At 45.9% G+C, this 21,613-nt stretch overlaps 1 protein-coding gene across 5 annotated transcripts in view; it reads right to left on the bottom strand.

The window, feature by feature from the left end:
• Positions 1–21,613, bottom strand: part of ARHGAP22 (Rho GTPase activating protein 22) — a 213,636-nt gene that overhangs the window by 98,823 nt on the left and 93,200 nt on the right. For all 5 annotated transcript variants that reach the window (XM_082425455.1, XM_082425457.1, XM_082425454.1 and 2 more), the window contains one exon: positions 5,349–5,436. In XM_082425455.1, the coding sequence (XP_082281581.1) occupies positions 5,349–5,436 (88 nt within the window). The remainder of the gene's footprint in view (positions 1–5,348; positions 5,437–21,613) is intronic.

The raw sequence follows: 21,613 nt of genomic DNA, 5'->3' as shown, positions 1-21,613 counted from the left end.
CCCCATCATTTGGGGATGACCTTCTCTTGTTTGCTCAGCTGGGTCATTTTCACTTCCCTGTCAAGGTTTAGCTTGGGTGAAATCTTCCCTAACCACCCAGGCGAGCCACCCTCACCCTCTGCTCTGGGCTCTCAGCCCTGGGGACACCCCTTTTGGGGCACTCATCACACAGTATTAGGACTGATAACTTACAGGTGATAGCTAAGCGGGAACTGTGTTGCTGTTATTAATAATAATGATAAATAGACAGACTGCAGAGAGGAGGGAAGAATAGAAAAATATTGGCATGTACACTGAGCCAGGCGCTAGGCTCCCCCTGCAACCTCACCAAACCCAAGGCACTTGGCTTTATTATCTCCAAATTAGAAGTGATGAGACAGAGGCACGGGGACATTGAGTGACTTGTCCAAAGCCAAGCAGGCCCTGGGTGGCAGGGTCGGGCTTCTGTCCAGTCCTCCCTGACTTTGGAGAGGACAGTCTGGAACACTGGTCAGAGCTAGCTGCTGCGCGGTCACACGTGCCCTGCTGGAAGAGGGCAGAAAACAGGCGCAAACAGGGACATGGCACGTGCGCTCGGCCTCCCCACTCTCCCCTGGAACCTTCCTTTCTGCGTGCAGATGTCTGCCCCTAGGGAATAGCGGCATCACTGGCAAGCCTGGGTACACTTCACTGTCTCCCCAACTTCCATGGAGCGCCATTGCTCTCTTTGCTTGTACCAATGCCTGGGTGGAGCTGAAAACCCAAGGCCTCAAAGCCATCCCTGCCCAGGCCTGTCGTCCACAAGATGCCCACCTGGTGTCTGGGGAGTGGGTGGGGATCCCAAGCAACGCGGTAGAAGGAGGCAGCAGGGGGCTCTGTGGGAGAGCAGGGCACCTGCCAGACCTTCTGAACTGGGCAGTTTCCCCACCAGAGCCTCCAGCACTTTATCTTGAGAAACGTGGTCTGAGGGGCCCAAAGCAGACAGGCGCTCTGCGATGGGAACTGGGCCCACATGTCAGAGCTGCAGTGACACCCTCCGTGTCCTCCTCCTGCTCCAGAAGACAGCACTTTCCCGCTCTGAGATTCCGGGCGGCCATTAGTGTTTCACCCAGGTTATCCTCAGCCCCACACGCTGGGGCCCTCGCACTCCAGGAGGAAATGCTGCCGGGAAAGGCACTGAGACCTGGGACCCCGGTGTGGATTTGCAGAAAGAGCCACGGTCAGTGTGGACACTTGGCCCCTAAAGAAACAGCCATGGACTGTGTCTGATGCAGGGCACCTCCTCTCCCTTCCCTGGAAGCACCTGAGTTCCTCTGGGGGGTCCTTGTGCCTACTATGTGAGCCTTTGTGGGCGGGTCTGTCCAGGCACTGGAGTGGACAGGCCTTTCCTCACCACCCCAGTGTCACCAGTGGTGGGCACATGGCTCAAACACAGCCACCTCAGACCCTGAGCCATGGACGCAGCCGGCACTGAAGAGCCTGTGGGATTCGGCCTTCCCCGCACAGAGCACCTACCACTCTCTGTTCCTGGCTCGGGGGGCCCTGAGCAGCCCCGCCGCCTGCCCCTTCCACACGCATCTCTCCAGCTTCCCATGGGCTGATTCTGTGTGGCCCCGTAGCCTCTGGCCATTTCCCCCTTTGTCTGCATTTGCCAGAGCTGGCTTCTGCCACCTGCAATCGGGGACTCTGGAAAGACATGCCCAGCAATGGAGAAGCCGTGATGGACCAGCCGTCACTCGCCAGCACGACTTAGGGCTCCCATCTGAATGCCTGGAGTCAGTGGACCTGCCTCCCTGTGGTAGCGTCATGGTAATACTAGAATAAGGATGTTAGCAAAACGACTTATATGGATCACCTAACTCGACCCACTAAATATAAGCACAAGTTGTGGGTTTAGCAACTTTTTGTCCAGAGCGCCAAAGCAGGCCTCTCCACCCCTAACCCCATCCTTGTAGATTCGGAGGAAGGCCTAAGCTTGCCTGTGCCCAGATGCCTGCAGTGCCAAGCAGTGATGGTCTGGGAGGCCAAGAGGATCAAGTCTGCAAGGGACAGACAGCTTTCAAACGGCCGGGAGGGGCGGGGTTTGTCAGGCAACTGCTAGGCTAGAGAAGAGGCCCAAGTGGGAAGGAGACCGAGGGTCCTCGAATCCCAGCCCCTTCTGGGGCCTGGCTCCTTCCGGCCTGACCCAGGAACCAGCCTCAGACTATTGGTGGATGTGGGGCTCTGGGGCTAGAACTGGTTCAAGCCGCAGCCCCACTATTTAGTGACCATCGGAGCCCATCAAGAATCAGAGGTATGGGGCTTCCCTGGTGGCGCAGTGGTTGAGAATCTGCCTGCCAATGCAGGGGACACGGGTTCGAGCCCTGGTCTGGGAGGATCCCACATGCCGCGGAGTAACTGGGCCTGTGAGCCACAATTACTGAACCTGCGCGTCTGGAGCCTGTGCTCCGCAACGAGAGAGGCCGTGATAGTGAGAGGCCCACGCACCGCAATGAAGAGTGTCCCCCGCTTGCCACAACTAGAGAAAGCCCTCGCACAGAAACAAAGACCCAACACAGCCATAAATAAATAAATAAATAAATTTAAAAATGGTCCACATCAAAAAAAAAAAAATCTTACAAAAAATAAAGAATCAGAGGTATGGCCGGGCTGAGATGGTTGCAGGCTGGCTGGAGGACACCCATGGCCTGTCATGGAATTGGCATATCTCTCCACTAGATGGCACTCACAGTATAATTTTCCTCATATTTTAAATTCTATCTTGATGAAAAATTGTGATTTTTTTATACTGTTGAAGAGCACGAATAGAACTATGACTTAAAATTCATGTAACTGATCTCATGCATTATCATTCTTGGGATTCTATCACATGTCCAAGAGTTGTCAAGTTTCCCTCCCTCTGAGGTATTGGGTGTGGCAGACATGCACTGCAGTTTGGCTTTCCTGGGCCAGAAAGATGCATCCAATGGAGGCGACTGAGTCCTTCCTTTCAGCGCTTCCCAAAGGCTGCCTGGGGCTCCGCACTGCCTACCACCTGACCTGCTTTCCCTGAGTGGTCTCACAGCTCCCCTCCACCCCCGCCCCTGGCTTTCAGGAGCAGCTGCACATTCAAAGGCAAGAGGGCAGCGCTTGGAACCTGCATACATTTGGTGCTTCGACCACTGCTGTGCTTGGGAAAAAGGGGTGTGAGGAGCCTTTCCTTCTATAACTGCGTCCTGAGACCTCTCGGGCCCAGGTAGGAAAAAATGCCAGACCTGTACCAGGTGCCTGTGTTGAAGGGCAGCATAAGTGTGTGGCTTTGGAAGTCAGACTGCCCAGGTACAAGCCCTGACCCTACTGCCATCCAGCTGTGTGTCCTTGGGCAAGTCACCAATCCTTTCTAACCCCCAGTGTCCTTTTTTATAAAATAGGCATGGAAGTACCCCTTACCTTAGAGGGATGTTTTGAGTACTGTGGTAGCAGAATAATGGCCCCACAACGATGTCCACGTCCTAAGCCCTGGAACCTGTGAATATGTTACCTTATGTGGCAAATCGGTCTTCCCCACAGTCAAAGAAATTCCTGTAAATAGCTCTGACCCAGATAAAGAGCATGCGCACTGGTGATCATTCCCATCGGTCCCTGGGGGCACACGTCCCGTCCTGTGCCTTTCGGACTTCATGGTGGTGCGTGCTGACCTCCACCTTTTGGCTCTGGCCTCACCTCGCTCCTCCCCAACTCCCAGGCCCAGGTCCCCGGCCCCTCCCCCAGCCTTCCTTCCATGTGTCCAGCTCCCCCTCCCCTACATGGCAGGGCCCTGCCTACCTCACTCCCCTCCTTCATTTCTTCTCTACCTTCTTGGCAGAAACCTTTACTCCTGTTCCATAATCAACCAAGCCTCTATTTTCCACTCCATACCCTGGGATCCCTCTGTTGCCACCTTCTAATGTGTCCTTTCAGCATCAAGATTCTTGCAGTAGATGAAATACCCAAATGAAACCACGGTACTTGAATTCTGCATATGCGGCAGGCAGTTGGGAGGGTCTCCCTGCACTTCACCTGCAGCCTGTACCTCCTGGAGTTCCCAGTATGGACAGAGCAAAGGTGAACACACCCTGCCCCAGGCTTGGATTCGCTCACTCCTGCTCCCAGTGGGCCATAGCTTGCTGGCCTGAGCCTGGGCTGATGCGTCCCATGGTGTACAGCCCATAGCCAGGTCACTTCGTCAGAGGGGTTGGGTGGCTCTGCCGCTCTGAGACTGTAAACTTACTGGCTCACAGACCCCACTGAGGCCCTAGAACACTTGGTCCACAGCCACCACTTCCCAGAAGGAAGTCTAAATTCGGACGGCACATGATAGGGTGTGAAGACTAGCTGCCTGTAGCCTCTGCTCTTGGTGCCCTTCCCAGACCCCTGGGCACTCACTGTTCCCATCCACACTGGCAGCCTCTTTCCTCAAGCACCTGCGACTCTGCCTGAAGGCCTTCTCTGAAGGTAGGGAGCTTGGCCAAGCGCAGGGCAGGCCAGAAATGCCACAGTCAGCCTCCCAGGGAGCAGCTCTCAGTTAATGGCCGGTGGGAGTTGGTGGGTAAACCCCCAGCCCCCTCACTCCTTGGGTGAGACACCTCTGAGTCGGTTCACTGGAACTGAGCCCCGGGTACCCACAGTGGCACCAGCTCACCCTGCTGGCTCTCCTCCCTTCCTGCTCCCTTCCTCGTGCTTTTTGGGGATCACCTCAGGATAAACTGCTCAGATCCTTGCTTGAGGCTCTGCATCAAGGGGAGGTCAAGCTTAGTAAAATACCACCTCACCAGCCAGCCCTTCTGTAAACAGACTGACTCATTTGCAAGACACATTTACTTAGTTCAATAAGAATCACATTTTAAAACTGGGAACTTTAAAAACCTGTTTTGTAACTGCTAACATGATGGCGGTTCTTTGAGTTAAATTATTTCCCTTCCTCCCACCACATTGCAATGCTTTGTTCTGGGATTCATGATAGAGCTTATTTTAATGCTCTGAACCTGTGCTAGTGGTTTTCCCTGGACTTATTTGCATGTGACCCAGATATTGTGTTTGGACCTTCACTCTAAGGTGTCCCCATGGATTGGTTACCTCCCTTGTTTTATTTTGAATTTAAAAATCCACACTTTCCTCTCACCAGAAGCTAATTACCTAGATAATTGATTGGATTTTCTAAATTCCCCCCAAATGTGCAATGTCCTCTAGATTTGGCCCAAATTTCCGAATTGTGCTTGGAGACAGCGCTGGCGTTCCTACAGAGAGGAGTGTTGCGAAGGTGGCCCTTCCCAGGCCAGAAGTGAAGTGACACCGCCATCGGGGCCACCAGGGCCAGCGCCAGCACAGAGCTGAAGGCTGCTCAGGCCTACCTGGGCTGATCTCAAGGAGGTGCTTTCCCGGGTCCTCAGGGCCAGGAAGAAGTTCAGTCACCTGGGTGCCTTGTAGAGAAATAAAGCCCTAAATAGAGAGACAAACACAAACAGGAGAGCATGAGATGGCTGGGAAAGGGCTTCTGTGGTCAGGGCTCTGGGGAGCAAAGGGTAAGAGTCCCAGCCCTCCAGGACCTGGATGTGCAGGCTGGGTGCCGGGAGGAGCGCAGGCCTCCTCTCCATGGCAGGGACCGAGCACAGATGAGGCCTTGCACGGCGTCCCCGCTCCAGTGGGGCGACACTACCTTCTGACACCTTTGGAGGAGCTCTGCCCACAGAGGACTGCCCAGAGTTGTCATTCTCCTGGTTAAGGCACGGTAAGCCCAAGTCAGGAGCAGGGAGGAAGGCTCCATTATCGGGGCGGTGTGGCGGGGGTTGGGGGGAATGTGCCCATTTGCAGGCTTTCTGGGGCAGGAGAGTCAGGGAGAGGAAGGTTTCTTGTACGTAACTGTCCAGGCGGTGACATGGGGGAAAGGATGCACAGATCTGTGTGAGCCCAGTTTTGCCCCCTCCTGGCTGGGTGAGATTTCATTTCTTTACCTGTTACGTGGGAGTCAGCTACCACGAAGAAGGTACCATACCTACAGTCTAACTGCCTGGGTTCAAATCCTGGCTCAACTACTTACTGGCTGTGTGACCTCAGGCAAAGTATTTAACCTCTCTGTGCAACTTCCCAATTTCCTTATCTGTGAAATAGGAATAATAATAGTCCTTTGTGGGGCTGTTGTGAGCATTAAGCGAATTAGTACTTGGGAAGCCCTCAGAGCAGTACCTGGCATAGTGAAAGCTGTTTATTTGCTAAATAAACCCCAGCTATTACTGTGTGTCAGGGCTCCACACTGGGTGGGGGAACAGCATCCCTGCGTCTGCACTTGCCCAGGTGACTGGCGCGGTCACCTGCTGTATCCACATGGTCGCCTCCAGTCCCCACCCCCATGTGTACTCATGGAGCACTCTTCTTTCCACTCCCATCTTTTCCAGGCAATTCCTGGCTTTCAGAGTGACTGGAGGCTCCACGTGGCTGCTGGAGCCTTGTGCTGCACGGACACATGGAGATGCCTTTTCTCATTTAAGCACCGTAAAGGCAGAACGGCATCTTTACCTACGGATGCTTGCTTTAGAGAAATTAAAGCAATAAACCAGAGAACCAGATGGTAATCGGTGTAACTGAACTAACGGTTTCTTTCTAGGGAACCTAGGGCTAGTGGGAATCAATCAGGGCTGCAACCCCAGGATGGGGAAACGTGTTCATTACGGGATGTGGATGAGATCCATCACCAGCTAACGGGAAGGGTCTCTGGTGTTTGCTGTTTCAGTAACTGTCTCTGAGTACTTCTGAGCACTTTGGGTTTTTTTTCCCTCTATGCCTCAATATCTGTCATCCATAAAATGGGAGTAACAATATTGACACTGACATTACTTTCTACTCCAGCTAAATGGAAAAGCAGTAATAACCCGTGTTTACAGAGCTTGTACTATATTCCTGGCTCTTTGTCTAAACTATTGGATCTAATCTTTCTAGAGGCCCCACAGGGGCGAGTACTACTATTCCTATCGTCTTGGACAAGCAGATGGAGGTCGGAGAGGTGAAGCAACCAGCCTCCTTGCCCCACTGCTGGCAAGGGCAAGCTGGGATGTGCACTCCGGGGGTGTCTGATGATGGAGCACTTTCCCTCCTATATTTGTGACAGAAGCTGCCGGCTGACTTTGTGTGCAAGAAGCTGCCCTGGAGAGCCAGGCTGTGCCTTTGGGACCCACTGCTCATCACTCACTCAGAAGAATCCCAGTGTGGCCCCCATTACTGCAAGGGGCCCTCAGAACTGGCTTTTGGTCGCCCAGATCCCTCCTGCTTCCCAAGGGTTAAGAGCACGGCTTTGATCCCAGCATTTTGCTCAGGCACTTGGGGGTGGAGGGCTGGGAGCGGGGAAGAAAAGGGGAGGGGAGAGGAAGGGGCAGGAGAGCAGAGGGAGTCTGCTTTCCCGTTTCCGGTACGTCATTTGTTAAGGCTGTGATGAAAGACATGTAGGAGTCAGTATGAAGCATCCAGCTGAAACCCTCGGGCTAGGTCTCAACCTTGAGAGGGCATGAGGGTCACCCCAGGGCTTGTTAAAACACAGAGTACCAAGTTTGGTGGTCTTGCAGTAAATGTTTAACAACAGGCTCTCCAAAAAAAATAAGGCAAGCTGATTTGTAGTGTTTGCCAACTTCTGTGATATAAATACCCTCCATGGCTGATTTCATGTCGTCATTGAATGTGGCACTGGGAAGAAATGTACCGCAGTGTTCCTGCCACATGGACACCATAGGGGTCAACAGGCTCTAGAGCATAGATAGTAGTAAATGAAATCAAACAATTAGGGGGTGATACATTTTGAGGATTTTTCTTAAATGTATTTTATTGAAGTATAGTTGATTTACAATATTGTGTTAGTTTCAGGTGTTCAGTAAAGTGATTCAGTTATATATATATGTGTGTGTTTATATACATATTCTTTTTCATATTATTTTCCATTATGGTTTATGACAAGATATTGAATATAGTTCCCTGTGCTATACAGTAGGACCTTCTTTATCCATTAATTACCTTTGTTTTTAATATAATTTATTTAATTGTAGGTCTGTATGATTTAATTTCTAATAATGGAAATGTTTAGCAACTGGCTGGTAAGCATAGCACTAATAGAACTACCCCTGGGGTTTCTGACTCAGTAAGTCTGGAGAAAGAAGAAGAATCTGGGGATTTCTCTGCCGGTCCAATGGTTAGGACTCGGCACTTTCACTGCTGTGGCCCGGGTTCAATCCCTGGTTGGGGAACTAAGATCCCACAAGCTGAGCAATGTGGCCGGAAAAAAAAAAAGGAGAAACAAAAAAGGAGAATCTGCATTTCTAATCAGCTTTCTGATGCTGCTGGCCCCCGGGGATACACTTTGACAACCACTCTCTAGGGGCACTTAGAGTAAGTAGCCAAAGGAAGGTGCCTTTTCCATAAGCTTACTCAGCACATGTTTCCTCAAGTGTACAATAAGGATAATAACAGTATCCACCTCATGAGGCTGTTATGAGGGTTAAAATGATCCGATATTTTCCTGCTGGCCTTGGAGAGCCAGGTTTTGGTTGAGCTGCTGTGCCTTGGACACATGCAGTTCCGAAGGACAAGGAGTACCTCCAGCCACTCAGATAGTGCCCTGGACTAGAGGGGTCCGGGATTTCCCTGAGGAGCCCAAAGTGAGTGTTAGCGCTTTGGAGGGGGCGGCTGGTCTCCTTCCTGCAGGGCCTGGGGAGGGACCAGACACACCATTTGCACCTACAACTGCACAGATGGGCAGCTGGGTGCAGAAAGAGATCGTGCAAACTCCAGTCACACGACAGCTTCCCACAAAGGTTAGTCCCCTCTCCCCCTCCCCCTGTGTCTGAGCTTATGTGCTCTGTTTTGCTGTTTACTCAGGCTGCATATCCAGGTTTGTCCTGAGAGGCTGCCAATGACTTCATTCATCTCTCGCTTCACACCAGTGCAAGTCCACTGGTGTAAGGGAGTAACGGTCAAAGGATGTGCTATTCTGTCTGTGTGTAACCGGGCTCCACTCCAGGCCTGCTGCTGGCTCACCATAGCTCCGTCCCCAACCCTTGTGAATGTACCAGCTTGAGAGGGTCCGTGGGTAGCCAGTGGAGGCCCCAGACAAAAGCTCCAGAAACTCCTTCTCTCAGAGAGCAACCTCTGGGAAAAGGATAAGGCACATGCAACAGAAGGGCCTTTGGGAGAGAGTATATTTCTTATATTAGTGTCAGCTTAGATGGTTTATTCAAAATCCATCATTTCTACAGCATAATAAATACAAACTCCAGGAACACTGCAGGTGGAGGGGAAGCAGCCCAGTGATTAGCCTTGCTCCCTCTAATTTGTCTAAACCCAGCAATGGGGCACCTAGGATGTGGTACAACCTTCAGGGACTGGTGAAGATGCTCAGAATTCAGAAAGCTTCCTATGTCAGATTCTGAATGTCTCAGTTATCTATTGCGACATAACAAATTACCCTAAAACTTGGTAGCTAAAAACAACAATAAACCTTTATTCTCTTATAGGGTTTCTGTAGACCAGGAAATTTGGAGTGGCTTAGCTGGGTGTTTCTAGCTTGGGGTCTTTTATGAAATGATAGTCAGGATGTTGGGTGGAACTACAGACATCTGAAAATCTGACTGAGGCCAGAGGATATGGTGACTCCCTCAATGGCGGATGTAAAAAAAAGTCTCAAATCTACATTCTGGAGATGAAAAGTACAATGTGCAAATAAAAAATACAATGAATGGGATTAACAGCAGATTCAATGTTGCAGATGAAAAGACTAGAGAACTTGAAAATATAGCCATAGAAACTACTCAAAATGAAACAAAGAGAAAAGAGAAGTAAAAAGAATGAACAGAGCATCAGTGAGATGTGGGATAACTTCAAGCAGTGTAATTTACATGTAATTCGAGTCTCTGGAAAAGGAGGGGGGAACTGAAAAATATTTGCGAAGAAATTATAGCTGAAACTTTTCCAAATTTATGAACAGTATAAACCCACAGATCCAAGAAGTACAATGAGCCCCAAGCATAAGAAACATAAAGAAAAGTAAGTATATGAAGGCATAATCAAATGGCTCAAACCCAGTCATGAAAAGAAACTCTCAAAAGCAGCCAGAGGTAAATGATACAATATGTACAGAGGAGCAAATGTGAGGATGACAGCAAATTCTTATCAGAAACAATGTAAGTTAAGAAATCAGTGGAACAACATCTTTAAAGGTATTGAAAGGAAAATCTGTCAACCTCGTATTCTGAATCCAGTGAAAGTATTCCTCAAAAATAAAGGCTAAGTAAAGACCTTCTAAGATAACAAAACAAATAGGAAATAATGCATCATTAGCAGACTCATACTACAAGAATTGTTAAAGACAATTAGGCAGAAAGAAAATGACATTAGACAGAAAAAAGGAAAGGAATGAAGATTAATGGAGCAATAGAAAGTAGACGATTATAGTAAAAAAGTTCATTATCTATTTATCAATAATTGAGAAAACAAGTAGACAAAAAAATCAGTAAGGACATAAATGACCTGAAAAAACACTATCAACCAATTTGACCTAATTGCTGCCTTCCTCAACAGTAGAATACACGTCTTTTCAAATGTCCATGAAACTTTTACTAAGATGGCCATAAACAAGTCTTAAAAAATGGAAAAAAATTCAAATACAACATATGTTCTCTGACCACAATGGAATTAAGTTAGAAATCAATAATAGAAAAATTTCTGGAAAATCCCCAAATATTTGGAAACCAATTAATGCATTTCTAAATAACCCATACATCAAAGAGAAAAATCAAAAAGGAAAATTAGAAAGTGCTTTGAACTGGATAAAAATGAAAACACAACATACAAAATTTTGTTACATGCCTCTAGAGGAGTAGTTAGGGGGTAAATTATAGCACTACATGTTGATATCAGAAAAGAAGAAAGGCTTCAATCAATGACCTCAACTTCTACCTTAAGAAATGACACAAAGAACAGCAAATTAAACCCAATGTAAAAAAATGAAAAAATAAAGATCAGAGTGGCTATAAATAAAATGAAAAATAAAAAAAATAATAAAGCCAATGAAACTAAAAGCTAGTTCTTTGAGAAGATCAATAAAATTGATAAGTCTCTAGCAAGACTAATCAGGAAAAAGAGGGAAGATAAATTGTCAATATCTGGAATGAGAGAGGTGACCTCACTACAGAGTCTTCAGATATTAAAAAGATAATAAGGTAATGTTAAGAAAAACATTATGTTAATAAATTTGGAAATTTAGATGAAATGGATAAAAGAAGACACAAACTACTGAAGCTCAGTCAAGAAGAAATAGTTAAATAGCCCTATATCTAGTAAAGAAATGGAATTTGTAGCTAAAAACCTTCCCACAAGGAAAACTCCAAACTCAGATGATTTCACTGGTGAATCCTACCAAACATTTAAGGAAGAAATAACACCAATACTACACAAACTCTTTTTGAAAACTGAAAAAAAGGCATGGTTTCCAGTGCATTTTATGAGGCCAACATTACTGTGATCTAGAACAGCCGAAGACATTATAAGAAAAGGACACTGTAAACCAATATCACTCAGGAACAAAAATTCTCAGCAAAATTTTAGCAAATCAAATTCAACAATATATAGAAAGGAAAATAATGACCAACTGGGGTTTATTCCAAGTATGCAAAGTTGGTTTAACAAACCAAAATCAATCAATGTAATTCACCATATTTATAAACCAGAAAAGAGAAAAGATCATCCCAATAGATGCAAAAAAAAAAAGCATTTGACAAAATTCAACATCCATTCCTGATAAAAATTCTCAACAAACTAGAATAAAAGAGAACTTCCTCAACCTGATAAAGGGTATCTCTGAAAAACGAAAAGCTAATATCATACAAAAGTTTTTCCCCTAAGACCAAGATCAAGACAATGATGTTTATTCTTATTATTTCTATTAAATATTGTACGAGTCCTAGCTGTTGTTATAAGGTGAGAAAAAGAAATAAAATTTGTCCAAATTGGAAAGGAAGAAGTGAAAGTGTTTCCACAAACAACAAAATTGTCTATGTAGAAAATCTGATGAAACTTTACAAAAAAAAAGCTACTAGAATTAATAAATGATTTTGGCAAGGTTTCAGGATACAAGACAAACACACAAAATTAAATAGTATCTCTCTCTATTAGCAATGAACAATTGGAAATTGAAAATCAAAACCATTTTACTTGTACCCTAAAATATGAAATACTTGGAGATAAATATGACAAAAGATCTTCAAGATCTGTGCACTGAGAACTATAAATCATTGCTGGGAGAATTGAAAGAAGATATAACCAACTGGAGAGATATACTGTGTTCACTGGCCAGAGGACTTACTATTGTTAAGATGTCAATTCTCCCCAGATTGGCCTAAAGATTCAAAGCAATCCCAATCAGAATCCCAGTAGTGTTTTATAGAACGTGACCAGCTGATTCTAAAATTCATATAGAAATATAAAGGACCTACAACAGTCAGACAACTTTGAAACAGAATAACAAAGTTGGAGATCTAATACTTCTGGATTTCAGGACTTATTACAAAGCTATAGTAATCAAAACATTGTAATATTGTCATTAAGATAGACAAATAAGTTAATAAAACAGAATAGAAGGTTCTGAAACAAACAAACAAACAAACAAATGGATTTTTGACAAAGGTTCAAAGGCAATTCAATGGAGTATGGATAGCAATGGTATTTTCAGTAAATGGTGGTGGAACAATTTTATATTCTTGTGTAAAAAAATGAACTTTGATCCATGCCTGATATCACATATAAAAATATACTCAAAATAAATCATATACCTAAAAGTAAAATCATAAGATGATAAAACTTCTGGTAGAAAACCTTTATGACTTTGGTTAGGCAAAGACTTCTTAAATACAACATCAGAAGCACAATTAATTAATAACTTGACCTATTTAAATAAAAAACCCCTGCTCTTTGAAAGATATGATTAAGAGAAAGTATGAGTTATACACTGGAAGAAAATATCTGAAAATCACATATCTGGTAAAGGACTTGTACCCCAAATATACAAAGCACCCTCAAAATATAGTAATAAGGAAACAAACAACCCAATTTAAAAAATAGGCAAAAGATTTGAACAAATACTTTATTATATCTGTAATATAGATAGATGTAGGAATGGCAAATAAGCTCATGGAAAGATCCTCCACATCATCAGTCATTAGGGGAATGCAAATTAAAACCACAGTGTGGCATCACTACATATCTACTAGAATAGATAAGATTTAAGACTGACCATAGCAAGTGTTGGTGTGAGTATGGAGGACCTAGAACTCTCATACACTGCTGGTAGGAATGTAAAATGGTACAAACAATTTAGAAAACAGTTTAGCACTCTCTAAAACTGTTAAAATATACCTAGGATTTGACCCAGCCATTCCTCTTCTAGGTATTTACCTGAGAGAAATGAAAGCATATGTGCATACAGAGATTTGGACTTCATTTTTAATATCCCCAAACTGGACACAACCCAAATGGCCATCAACAAGTGAACGGATAAACAAACTGTGGCACAGCCATACAGTGGGATACTACTCAGCAATAAGAATGAATACAAATGCATGCTACAACATGGGTGAATCTCTAAATCATTATACTAAGTGAAAGAAACCAGAGTATGTTCTGTATTAGCCTGTTTACATAGAATTCCAGAAAATGCATACTAAACACATTGGTGATTGCCTGGGGTCAGGGGTCAGGAGGGGCAGAAGATGGAGGAGGGATTACAAAAGGATACAAGGGAACTTCTGGGGGTAACAGATACATCTTGACTGTGGTTATGGTTGCACAGGTGTACACATGTATTTATCAAATTGTACATGTTAAATATGTGGAGTTTATTGATGATAATTATACCTCAATAAAGCTGTTATGAAACACTGACACTTGATTCAGTTATTGGAAAAGTTTTAAGTACATGTATTAGTTTCCTAACAGAGCACCACAAATTTAGTGGCTTAAAACAAAAAAAATTATTTTTTTTACAGTTCTGGAGGTCAGAAGTCTGAAATGGGCCTTACCAGGCTACAGCCTTCTGGAGGCTCCAGGGGAGGATCTGTTTCCCTGCTTTTTGCAGCTTCTAGGGGGTGCCTGCATTCTTTGGCTCTTGGCGCCTTCCTCCATCTTCCCAGCAGCAATGCATCTTGAAATTGCTCTCAGACTCTGACCTCCTCTCCTGTCTCCTTTTCCACTATAAAAGACCCTTGTGATTACCCTGGACCCACATGGGTAATCCAGGATAAATTTTTATGTTAAGGTCAGCTGATTAGCAGCCTTGATCCCATCTTCAACCTTAATTCCTCCTTGCCACATAACATTCACATCTTTGGGGAGACATTATTCTGCCTACCACAGGATATTTGGAACAATGTGGGTATGTGACTCTACTTCTTCAAATGTAAATTTCATGAAATCTCAATATAGACCAAGTATTTCTGATGAAAGCTTAGTGTCCAAATTGAGATATGCTCTAAGTGGATTCCAAAGACATCATGCAGAAAAAGAATATAAAATATCTCATTAATAATTTTATGTTGCTTACATATTGAAATGATAATTTTTGGATATGTTGGGTTAAGTAAAATGTATTATGAAAATAAAAGACAAAGAACCCAGTACAAAAATGGGTAAAGGGTATTAACAAGAAATTAATAGAAGAAATACAAATGGTCAATAAACATCATAAGATTCTTAATTTAAAATGACTACTGGGGAGGAGGGACAAATTAAGAGTATGGGATTAACAGATACACACTACTATACATAAAACAGATAAGCAACAAGGATTTATTGTTTAGCACAGGGAATTATATTCAGTATCTGGTAATAATCTATAATGGAATATAATCTATAAAAAAAAAACTGAATCACTTGCTGTACACCTGAAACTAATTCAATATATTATAAATCAACTATATGTCAATAAAAAGTAATAAAATAAAATGACTGCTAATATCTAATATTGGGGAAAGCAAGAGAAATGGGCATTCTCAGACATTTTTGATGGGATAGTAATTTGATAAAGTCTTTTTGAAAGCAATTTTGTAATGTCTGAGATAATTTGAAAATGAAATATCCTTTAACCTAGTATTGAATTTTGAGAATTTGTTCCAAGGAAAGACAAACACACAAGGCTGTATGTATAATGATGCTCACTGTAGCATTTTCCCTACCACAAAAAGTGGAAACAACTTACTTGTCCATCAATGGGGGAGTGGTTAAATAATTTCTGGTACAGCCATATCAGAATGAGGTAAATAAAAAAGGCTTCTAAGCGATATTGTTAAATTAAAAAAAAAGAAGTGCTAGAAAACTAATTTAGTATTTTCCCATCTCAATTTCTGTTTCTGCCCTCTCTCAAGAACCCACGAGTAACATGTAAATATACAGAAGTGGCACAGAAAACTTACACTTTGGGAGGGAGTGCTGGGAATGGTGAGGCAGCTTTTATGTTTTGCCCTGTAATGTTTGCATCAAAATAAGAAAATTTAATGTAAAAGTACAGAAGAAAAAATAAAAGAGTAGTCAGATAATTCATGGGGTGCAGTACATGCCTGAGTAATGGGCTGTTGTCATCTTTCCACTGTCACTCCCTGGCTGAATGCTCCCCCATGTAATGTGTCAAGGGCCAGGCCAGCCTGCCCAGCTTCTCTGCAGCCTGGAACGTCCATCTATTATTTCCAGGCAAAGGACAGTGATTTCCCCTCTCTCCCCTTTCTGCAAACATCTGGAGTGGCAGGCCTCTCAACTTCCCTTGGACTAAAATCTAGGGACAATTCCTCTCCAAGTCCTCTAACCAGAGCACACAAGCCCCTGCCCACCCCAGGAGGCTGCCATAGCTTGTTTGGCAAAGAATGATCTCTCTTGGGAACAGTTCCCAGGGCACCGGATCGTCTGGGGGCCTCAGCTCGGTCCAGGGGAACGAATGACAGTAACAACAGCAACAATGACAAAGATTTCTTTTCACCTGTCTCTATTCAGTTGTCTCATGCCCAGAGCTTACCCTAGTCATGAAAAGATAAACATCAATTACACTTTAAATCTGAGATGATGTGGGACAGTTATGGACACCTCACAGGTGTTAGTTTCAGACAGATCTGGTTTCATCCTGACACTACTGCTTATTGACAGTAAGTGCTTGGATGGGTTCACTTCTCCTAGCGTCAGTTTTCCTCTCTGTTCAATGGGGTTCTCTGGGAACCAAACGGGAGAGAGTGAGCAGAGGGCCTGGAATGGAGCTGGGCTGTAGCAGGCACCGAAGAACGCAGCATGGTGGAGGCGTCACTAGTGAAAGCTTACAACTACGGCTCAGAATGGGCCTCCAATGCCTGTGCAACAAGGCAAGCTTCAATTTCCTCCTCTATAATGTGATGTGTTTTGAGGCTTTCGTGATCCAATGCCTCCACAGCACCGGGTTGGGTGCCTGGCGAGAGTAGTGCTATTGTTGTGATTTGTGAGTTATTACATAGCCAAGGAATAGAGTCTGCTTATAACCATTTTACAGGAGTTGGAACACATATAAACATTTAAAAATAATTATAGGGGTTTGTAATTATTGTGACATTGACACTTAATGTGGGACTCAAGCAGGTCCGGGGCTGATGCCTGGTTTTATTACCTGTACAATGAGGACATTAACCTCTGTCCTTTTTTCCTCACTGGGCTGCCTGAGCTGGTGCTTTGTAAAGCGCTAAAGGCTGAATGAATATGAGTACTTGTCATAATTATTATTTTAAAACCATTTTCGCCGCTATACCTGTTCATTTGGTTTGTCTCTGGGAACAATCCCTCCCCCAATAACACCATCACTTGTGCCACAAAATAAGGTATGGTGTAGATTCAGGAGTCCCAGGATGGTGAAGGACTGGCTTCCTCCTTCATAGTTTGCGGTGACAATTCTGGTGGGATCTCCTGCAGGGGCCGGGGTGTCTGCACTTCTACCACTGGTCTGGGTTTTGGGCTTGCTGATTGTTCTGTGAACTTCACACTCTAATCCAGCTCTCTCTCCTACCTGATCAAATCTGGCTCTCTGGGAAGTCTTCATTTTTCATCTTGTCTAGAGGGAGACTGTCTGAAGAACCAACTTCTGAAACGCTTCTTAACAAGTGGCATGATAAGATTTTCCACTGGCAGCATCTTGGAAAATTGCACACGTTTTAAAAAGCAATCACTCAGGGTTCTTTATCTCCTATTATTCTGATTGTGGCCTCAGATCAATCTTAAAAAGCTTTAGCCTCTGACACCCAACCAAGAGCTGAATCACTCCAAATTTTAAATAACGCAGATCAGAATGAAGTTCAGTGCCAAGCTGGGAACCATCCTCCTCCTTCCTTATCATACAAGCCTTTAGCCATGGTCCATTACTGTCCAAAATGTAGATATTTTAAAAGGCAACCTAAAAGTTGGAGACAAATTGCTTCTTGGCTGGGGCACCTTCCCTCCCTAAGGAGTTGAGATGAGTCACTTCTCTGGCCTCATTCTTTGCTCAGGACTTCATCCTGAAGATTCTCCCAACCGATTCCAGCCTGGGGCTGCCTCCTGTGCACTCCAAATGCACCTGGTGTGCTCCACGCGTCTCCGCGCCCCGCTTCACCACCATGTCGCGGCTACACCTGGTCTCCCGATAGAATCGGTCAGCCCGTGAGGGGTGCCCCTCGGGGCAGAGTGTTGGAGGGACAGCACTGTGCTTGGCAGAAAGCAGAGGCATTGGGGTCTGAGCACCAGCTCCCTGCACCTTCCTGAACCACCCCAGATGGCCACAGGCCCTGAAGCCCTCACGGGGAAGGCCACCCAGCCTGGGGCCTGAGCCCACACAAGTCTAGCTGGGATCAAAGGTGAGCCTGGGACCCAGGGCCTGGGGCAGACTTGCGGCACTAAGCCTGGGGTCTGGGCAGAGCCCTCAGCAACCCTCCAGCCCCAGCGTTAACAGTCTCTCCCAACCTTAGAGGGAATGTCCTCTCCAGGGTGGGTGGGTCTCCCTCCAGTGGTCCTGGTTTTCCCTGCAGTTAGTTCTGTGCCACTCCAGGACTCTGATCTAGGCTCTGCCCCAAATCATGAACACCTGACTCCCCCTGAGTGATTCCTGAGCCTCCCAGAGGCTATAGGATTGAGGCTGTGCCCATGGTCCCAGCACTGTGAAACCTCGAGCTCCACCCAGGCAAGGGGTCCCAATACAATCACCCCCCAGGCCCTTGTCATTAATGCCTGTGATCATGTTCATGAGAAAAAGATGCATGCCATGTTGCAAAGTGTCTGTGTGAAGCCAGCGCTCACTAGATTTAGTGTCCTAGCCTCTCTGTGTCACTGTGATGGGCCCAGTGCTGGGGTGCCAAGTAGCTTTCTAAGGACACAGTGGAACGAATGCTTGTGGTCAGTGGACCAGAATGCTTACAAGGGGGGCTTCCTGAACCCTCTAGTGGTGACAGAGCTCTGGCCACTGGGACTAGGCGGTATGACTTCATCTACTTCTGGGCCTGGTCCTTTAGAAATGTAACCTCCATCCTTCTCTCTTCCCTCCCTCACTGTGCCAACCTTAGAGGGCACAGAAACAGATGAAGCTGCCACCTTATCCACAGCAGACTTGCCAAAGCAAGAGGTAAACTGTTATTTTGTTTAGGTGCTGGGATTTCAGGAATATTTAGCATTGTTTATTTTAACTAATTAGATGTTATTTTATTTTTTTAATAAATTTATTTATTTTTATTTATTTATTTTTGGCTGTGTTGAGTCTTTGCTGCTGTGCACGGGCTTTCTCTAGTTGCGGCGAGCAGGGGCTACTCTTCATTGCGATGCACGGGCTTCTCATTGTGGTGGCTTCTCTTGTTGCGAAGCACGGGCTCTAGGCACGCGGGCTTCAGTAGTCGTGGTGTGTGGGCTCAGTAGTTGTGGCGCACGGGCCCAGTTGCTCTGCGGCATGTGGGATCTTCCCGGACCAGGGCTTGAACCCGTGTCCCCTGCATTGGCAGGCAGATTCTTAACCACTGCGCCACCAGGGAAGCCCTAGATGTTATTTTGAGTAAACACATTTCAGATAATTTTGTCCCAGACTGCTCACCTGGCCCAATAAAAACGTTTTTAAATCGTAGTACTGGGACTTCCCTGGTGGCACAGTGGTTAAGAATCCGCCTGCCAATGCAGGGGACACAGGTTCAAGCCCTGGTCCAGGAAGATCCCACATGCCGCAGAGCAACTAAGCCCATGAGCCACAACTACTGAGCCTGCGCTCTAGAGCCCTCAAGCCACAACTACTGAAGTCTGAGAGCCTAGAGCCCATGCTCCACAAGAGAAGCCACTGCAATGAGAAGCCCCTGCACCGCAATGAAGAGTAGACCCCGCTCGCTGCAACTAGAGAAAGTCCGCACGCAGTAACGAAGACCTAACACACCAAAAATAAATAAATAAATGAATTTATTTTTAAAAATAAATAAAATCATAGTACTATTGAAACACTGTATTTCTATGCAAAGCCATTTAACTAATGATTATTCTCTTGCTCCTCTGACTGGATGTTGGGAAGGAAAAGCAATAAGAGGGCAGGCCCATCTACTTGTGATACAGCCTTGTGGGGCACAGGCTGCTGGGATCTGCCTAGCTCTCATGGTCAGAGCTCTGAGCAGGGCATGGCAGAAGGTCTGGGTTCTGGCCTCCAGCTACGATGGCTGTGGAGAACCCCCTTCCTGCCTGACCCTTTGGACTGGAGCACAAGAAACCCAGCAAGGATACAGGTCACTGTCCGAGAGGGGTCATGGCTCCCACTGTCCCTGGCCAAATGCCCAGTCTGTAAAGGATCTCCGCTGGGCAGTGGGAGGTCCTGGGAGTGTGAAAATGCCCCCCTTCCTCCTTGGCTCAATGGACCTAATGGTAGGTCTCTTTGCCTCCTTAAAATACCTGGTGTTCTAGCTGGAGGAGTTCAGGGAGAACTAAGCCTACTCCCCCTGGTGCCCATTTGGTGGCTGCATCGGTTAACTGCCATCGAGGGCTGATGCATTCAGAAGGGAACCAGCCATCAGAGGCCACGTGCTCTGAGCTTCCTATAGGGGAGTGAGTCTTCACTGGTCAGCCACTTCTTTCCAGTACGTTCTCTGACCCAAGACTCAGGCAGATGTTGGTGTCAATTTCTGCCCCACCTAGGTGCTGACTCTGCCCTTGGCTCTTTGGAGCCCACGTGGCGGGTGTGGAAAAGCCTCTGCTTCAGAACTGGGAGCCCCTGGTAGGCAGCGCTGCCTGGCCTCCACCCCATGCTGTGAGGAGTCCGGGGGACACTGCCTCTCCACAGCCCAGGGTCTGCAGCACTGAGCCACAGGGCTATTCTTCCACGTGGCTGTCTCTGCCATGTTTCTGGGGCTGCACAGCTTCCAGCCTTCTCCCCCCATGATGAACAGTCTGCCCCAGAGGCTGCCCCTGCCACTCAGCTGGCCTGGGCCTTGGAGCACACTCCCCGGGAAGTGTGTTTCTGCTCAGAACATGCACTGTGGGGACATGTCGATGCCGGGCCTGGGGGCTTGCCTTGGATGGTCTTGACTGGAAGTGGTTTGGTCTGTCTTACTGCTCTCCAGACCCTGCAACTAGTGCTATGCTCTGGGGTATACGGTGATTTGGGAGAGGACTGCTATGCTGTTTAGTTGAGAGCAAGTTAGTCTGAGAAACGCGGTATAGATTCTTTTGCTTTGATCTATGCCAGGCTGACCTGCTGAGCTGACTGCCGCCGAGGGGCACATGCGTCTTTCTGCTGAGGAAGGCACACCCCATCCCGATCCTCTGCAAAGGATCATTCAGGAAGCCTACCCATCACCCTCAGCAGACCAGGCGAGGCAGCAATCCCACAGCAGCACCCCCAGATCACCTCCATTTTGCTGATAAACAGTAACTCAGTACTCGAATCTTGTCCCTGAGTGTTTAGGCAGTATGAATGAGCTAGAATGTCCCAAATGTAATTAAAAGTAAGTTATGCTCATCAAACAATGAATAAGATATGTTTTCCATGCTGCCTCAATGTCATTCGATTCCGTTTTTTGCCTAGTAATTGACAAAATGAGTCATCTACCAACCAGGCTTCCAGCTATTACTGTAAATTAACTGGGTTCAATTGAAAGCCAAAGGATTGATCTATTTTAAGTGGAGGACATTTAAATACTGTAAATGAATATCCGTGGCTGACTTAAATTAGCAGAGCCTGAGAGAAGGTTATTACATTTCCATGCACAGGCAGCCACATTGAAGGAAACATAGAAGCCATTTTTAGAAGATGAAGACCCATTCTGTAGGCAGAGACGCTCTGAGTACGAAATAATTCGGGGGCAACCAAGACACTTGGCGCTTGTGATTTACATACTCCCAAGCGTGTCATCAGGCTTCTTAGTGACTGGGTTTTCTTTCCCCACGACAGTGGCAAAATCTTGTCATATAATGAGTTGTAGGTACTCATACGGTATTGTGATGTTGTTATTCCAGTGGTCGCTCTCAGAACCACTGGTATATGGTGCAAGATAAGCTTGAAAACTCATACTTTTGGATGATTACTTCCATCTTATGTTTTTCCTTGACATGTCAGATGCAGAAAAAATTGCTTTAACTAAATAGTTTAAAAATT

This window comes from Balaenoptera physalus (assembly GCF_965194825.1).
Source record: "Balaenoptera physalus genome assembly, chromosome: 14".
Lineage (NCBI taxonomy): Eukaryota > Metazoa > Chordata > Mammalia > Artiodactyla > Balaenopteridae > Balaenoptera > Balaenoptera physalus.
This window is presented reverse-complemented; position numbering and strand designations above follow the sequence as displayed.